The sequence below is a fragment of the Rhea americana genome, unplaced genomic scaffold, assembly GCF_003343005.1.
Source record: "Rhea americana isolate MKP2758 unplaced genomic scaffold, rheAme1 scaffold_10, whole genome shotgun sequence".
NCBI lineage: Eukaryota > Metazoa > Chordata > Aves > Rheiformes > Rheidae > Rhea > Rhea americana.
Genome location: NW_028185039.1, coordinates 3,886,789 through 3,891,950, shown reverse-complemented (window position 1 = coordinate 3,891,950; position 5,162 = coordinate 3,886,789). Strand labels below are relative to the sequence as shown.

Here is a 5,162-nt window from a genome sequence, read left to right as displayed (position 1 = left end):
AATGTAATATGATTAGTCAAGGTCAGGACACTTAATTGTCAGTGAAATGGAGAACAGGTTTGTTTGTTACTTACATGTGAACTAGTCCAAGACCCTTCTGTCATCAGAYTGGTTTCATTGCCAAGAACATACTTTATTTCTTGTCAATGTCCTGTGACATCCATCTTACGCTATGAACACCTTTATGGGCCAGATCCTCAGCTTGTATAAATCTGGATAGCTCTTGTTTAAGTCATTGAAACTGTAGTGATTTATGCCAGGTGAGCGTATTTCTTAATGCTGAGAAATATCTTATTAATCAAATTCAAGGTTCTTTTTTTTCCCAGTTTGTTAGTATTATTTTTGCACAGTAAGAAAAAAAAATGTGATGACTTTACTAAGTGAGCACATCTGTACCAAGTGTCCAAGTGTACAAACAAGTAAATGAAGCTTCCTGAAAACATTTGAAATGGGACAAAAATTCTGTTTTCAACCATCAACTATTAAGAATTTTGGATTAATCTATGTATGTATGTGCTCCTTTACTCTTCTCCTAAAAGAGATGACTGCAGAGAAGTGATAAAGGTAAAAAGAGAAATCATTTTAGAATTTGTAGTGGTGCTGCTGCCTAGGCTGTTTTGGATGATGGCACTCCAGGAACTTATTTTCACAGTGCATAAAGCAGAAATTTAATTTATTTAAATGCTTATGCTTCAATGATGAACACATTTGAGGCCRAAAGGAATTTTTCAATTACTTTTATCTTAGACCTGCAAAATACAAGTTAGGAGAGAGAAAAGGGCCCAGCATATTGAAGCATTAGCCATTTGGACTCTCTCTTTGCAACTTTGTTGATGTGCAAGATATAGTCCGTCTCTTAAGTGCACTCTCTAGTCTTTTTCCCAAGCAGCAGCTGGTTATTTTAGAAACAGTTCAGCCCTTCTTTGGTGCTCCTCTCCATTATTACTTGCAGAGACTTGTGAGAAGAAAAAATGCAGTTCCTTTTAAATGTAACCATTTGCAGCAAAGGCAGAAACAGATTGAAACTGCAGCAATTACAAAGCATTCTTTCCTCTACTGAGATGTTTTGTATTGTATTCCAGTGAAGTTTAAAATTGTGACTGATGCTAGAACATGGTTTCAATCTTGTACTGATTTTAAAGATAAAGATCTCTCGGTACCAAAAGAAAGGCAAACCCCTACAGTTCAAGATGTGTATGTGTGAACTGCAGTTTAGAGCACAAGTACTGTGAAGGGAATACATAAATCAGAGTATCAGAGCATCTTTTCTAATGACTGAATTATTGTTTGTTGAGTTAAAAAAGAAAAAAATTTCTTCAGCATCCCCACAGATAGATGCTTTTTGTGAAAGACATTTTTAATAGAGCAGATGCAGCCTGTAAATACCTAGTAGAATATGCTAGCACTTTTTCAACATACATTTCTATTAGTTCTTCCTCTGCATTTTTGTCCTCCCTGTTGAGAAACAGTCACCAAGGGGAATGTGTTTTTCCTCCCTTCTGCTTTTTTAAAGCAACACAGTTGTTTGAAGCCTCAAGCCCRTATAGATTTTATTTCTAATTTTGTTTTCTGCAGGAGAGCATATAGTTTTTACTTTCTTGTTCTCTTAATTGGTTAATGTAATGATCTGTTTGAAACTGCAAGAGGCTCATGGAGAAACCATTTCTAAATCAAAACCTRTGACTACTTTGCACTTGAAAGTCAGTGAAATTTTATCCTCACATACCTCCTAGCCCTTAGACTTTGACTAAGAGCTGAGTTTTTGAGAATTTCAAGCTTAATCCAGCTAGACTTTTGTGGACAGAACTACCACCTATTTCAAAAGAGGAGCTGTATATGAAGCTGTAATAAGATCAAGATCTTTGAGAGATTAACACTTTTAGTTTAAGAATTCACACGTTTCAGCTTAGTGGTCAGAAAAAATAGACACATGCTACAGCATATGGTTAATTTTTATTGGATATTTTTAAGGGAAGTGTCTGCTGAAGTAGAGTTTAGAACATTGTAAATGGTCCACACAATGAAAAAATCATTAAGCACTCTTTCAATATGTTGCTAAAGCAATGAACAAGTATCAGACACTACCAAATAAATAAATAAGTTTGGGAGTTTTTCTTGAAGATTCATCCCAATTCTATCTTGTTTGTTCCATTTGCACCTTTAAGACTGCACCATTTCCTGGAATTCTGCAAAAGATAAGAGAATATTTACATCAGAAATAGTAATCTAAGAGGATTGGAAGTAAAAGATTAGTGTCTTACCAAGAGATTTAGAATAGGAATGAACAGAAAGCAGTTTGYTGATAGTTGACCAAAGGGGAAGAAATGTATATGAAAAAAAGACATTGTTCAAACTTTCCACTCTAAACAGTAGATGGAAAGGTAGTGCTTTGCTAACATTTGTAAGGAACAGTAAGATGCCTGTGGTAGATTTAACCTGCCCTGCTCAGTAGTGATCTTGTACAAAAGTAATGGAATGGCTAATATGGAATTTGTGAAAGAAGAAATTAAGGACTTAAAAGAATTAGAAGTGACTGTGTGTTTCGTTAGCTGTTTGTAGTGTTTCAGTAGCTGAGAAGTGTTGATTTAGAGCATAATCAAAAGCTAAAAATATTTTGGAATTTCAAGTAATATGACATTCAAGCACTGTGTTGTACACCAGGATATGTTTTTTTAGGAGATCTTCTAGTTGTTTGGATTGTGCAAGTTAAGAGTATCTGCTCAGTCCCATCTCTGRAAAATTATATTAGTGTATAGGTTGTTTCATACATCATGTGTGTTTATCCTGTGACATTTACTAAGGAACTGAATTTAATGCCTTACAAAGAAACAGAAGAGTTCAGTCCTCCCCTCACACAGTGAGCTAGGTAATCTGCACACCAGCACATTTCCTTTATGCTCTTCCCTAAGCCCCTTTCATGCTCTTCTTCTCTACAGCCTGCTTCTCATGAGAGCAGTTGCCCTTGTCCCCAGGCCTTTGTGTGTGTGTGTGCTTCCTGCCCAAATGGGACATGGAAGTGTRGAATTACGAAATGAGGAGGTTTCTGCTGCACTGAGCAGCCATTAAATCATATTGGCATAACCATGGAATTGGTGCAATATGATGTGTCTTAAAACTACCACTGCTTCCTGTCAGATCCTTAACCCACCACTGGGGAAAATAGCATCCAACCACATGCACAAAGCCTTTTGCGGGCTCTCATGCCCGGGATAATGATACTTGATCATTCTCTTTTCTGTATTATGCAAAAGATATATTGGACTACATGCGTCTGAGCCTTGCATATGGGGTATGATCGCACTGCTACTAATGAAATTTTTGTTGGGGGATACTGCTGTAAATCAGCCAATGTGTGTGACAATGTGGTGCTCCCGCTATATAGGGCTGGTTCTTTTGTTCTTGGTTTTACGTTTGTATATCACTAGTGATGCTAGTGCTGCTTTACACCAGGGTAAGTGGAGGGAGAAACAGGCTACTGTTCCTTTTGAAACAACAGGAAATTTGTGAGTGAGTGAATAGCAATGAGAAGGTTCCTTAGAACAGCCTGGGTGTTTTGTTCGTTTGTTTGTTTTTATCTTTTAACCTGCTTGTGCATAAGGAGTTGCAGAGATGAACCTATAACGTCAGGGACCATTTCTGCCCTCACACAAATTGCTACTGCAGGGGTTTCAGCAAATTCACTGGTTAATTTAGTGTACAATCAATGTAAAAGAAAACAGAATCAACCCTCATTTACAACACATCCTGAGGAGAATTATTGTGTTTATAAATAAGTTAATACCTTCAGCCCCAATTTTACCATCCCCATCATGATCTGCAGCTGCCAAGAGGGTCTTAGTTTCTGAACTGGTCAACACTCTGGCTCCACATTCAAACCTCTGAAGAAAATACCTGGAAGAAAGAACCTTTGGTTATGATTTTCATAGAATAATATTCTTTTATGATGACTGCATAATCAAAATGCTCTCCATAAAGAAGTTATTTACTCCAGTAGCCAAATCCTCCAAAGGACATTATATACATTTCTGCTTTGTAAGTGCAGTCCTGATACATTTGATTCTGCCCACTACCAAAATGTAGCCTCATGAGTTATGTTTTTTCTGTACTAGGCATTAAAGTTAGTTATTTAATAAATTGGTTTATATAAATCATTAAATAATTTGTATTAATTAATGCATCATTTTACACCATTTACAGTCTGCTGAAGGTTTGTTCATGTGTTTAGCATAACTGCGCTCACAATACAATTTTGAAAAGTATTGATTTTTTGATAGTCTCTTACTAGGAGTTAAGGCAACACAGAAAATCCTTACTTGAGCTCATCTTCCTCAATAAAGCCACTTTGATCATTGTCGAGGATCCGGAAGATCTCCTTGAGCTGACTGCTACTCTTTTTAGACATCCCACTGATCTGAAAGAATTTTTTGGGACTAAAGGAATCTGGAGCTGAAAATAAATTAATAAATAAATTAACCCCAGACCACTGCGTTCACTGTTCCTGAATGGTCTGAGGATATTGCTATGTCACATTTTAATTGTTCTAAAAATGAAAGGTAGGTAAAGACTGTCAAAAAATGAATTTTATCGTACTGTACCACACCTTTCTAAATATCAAAAAAAAAAAGGTTATAAATTACAAACTCAAACTACTGACAGTACAAAATAGTCATGAACCAATATACTGAAGCAACTAGATAAAGGGAAAACACAAATTGGTTTCCAGTATGCACCTGTTCAGTACTCCTTTGGGCCTGAATTAAACTTGCCATGTGACTCACAAAATAACAGATTACTGGAGTTTTAATTGTTTTCTCACCTTGGCAGTCTCGCAGAGCAGCAGCAATATCGGAAGGGCTTAGAATGTCCGTGATGCTCATTTTGAATCTGTTCAAAATAGCATATGACAAACTCATGAAATGCAAATGCATCTTACAATAAATTGTTTTTTCAAAGTTTTGGAGAATATTGTAGTAACTAGCTAGCGAGATTCCTGAAGGTAGACAAATCCAGTTAGTCAAACCGACATTGCTGCTATTTGTAAATGAATTATAATAATTAGCACATTATTTCCTTAAAAAGAGCAGTGCTGAAATAACTTTTTAATGAGTTTGATCATGTAAAAGATCTTGTGAGTCAGTGACAATTTTTTATCTGTTACCTGC

The 5,162-nt window shown here is 36.2% G+C and overlaps 1 protein-coding gene across 1 annotated transcript; it reads right to left on the bottom strand.

The window, feature by feature from the left end:
* Positions 1–2,160: 2,160 nt before the first annotated feature.
* Positions 2,161–4,877, bottom strand: LOC146601621 (parvalbumin, thymic CPV3). Its single transcript, XM_085300259.1, has 4 exons — positions 4,817–4,877; positions 4,314–4,446; positions 3,782–3,891; positions 2,161–2,186 (listed from the first exon to the last, which is right to left on the bottom strand). Exons 1-4 carry the CDS (start codon positions 4,875–4,877, stop codon positions 2,161–2,163), a joined length of 330 nt encoding a protein of 109 aa, XP_085156385.1.
* Positions 4,878–5,162: the final 285 nt, after the last annotated feature.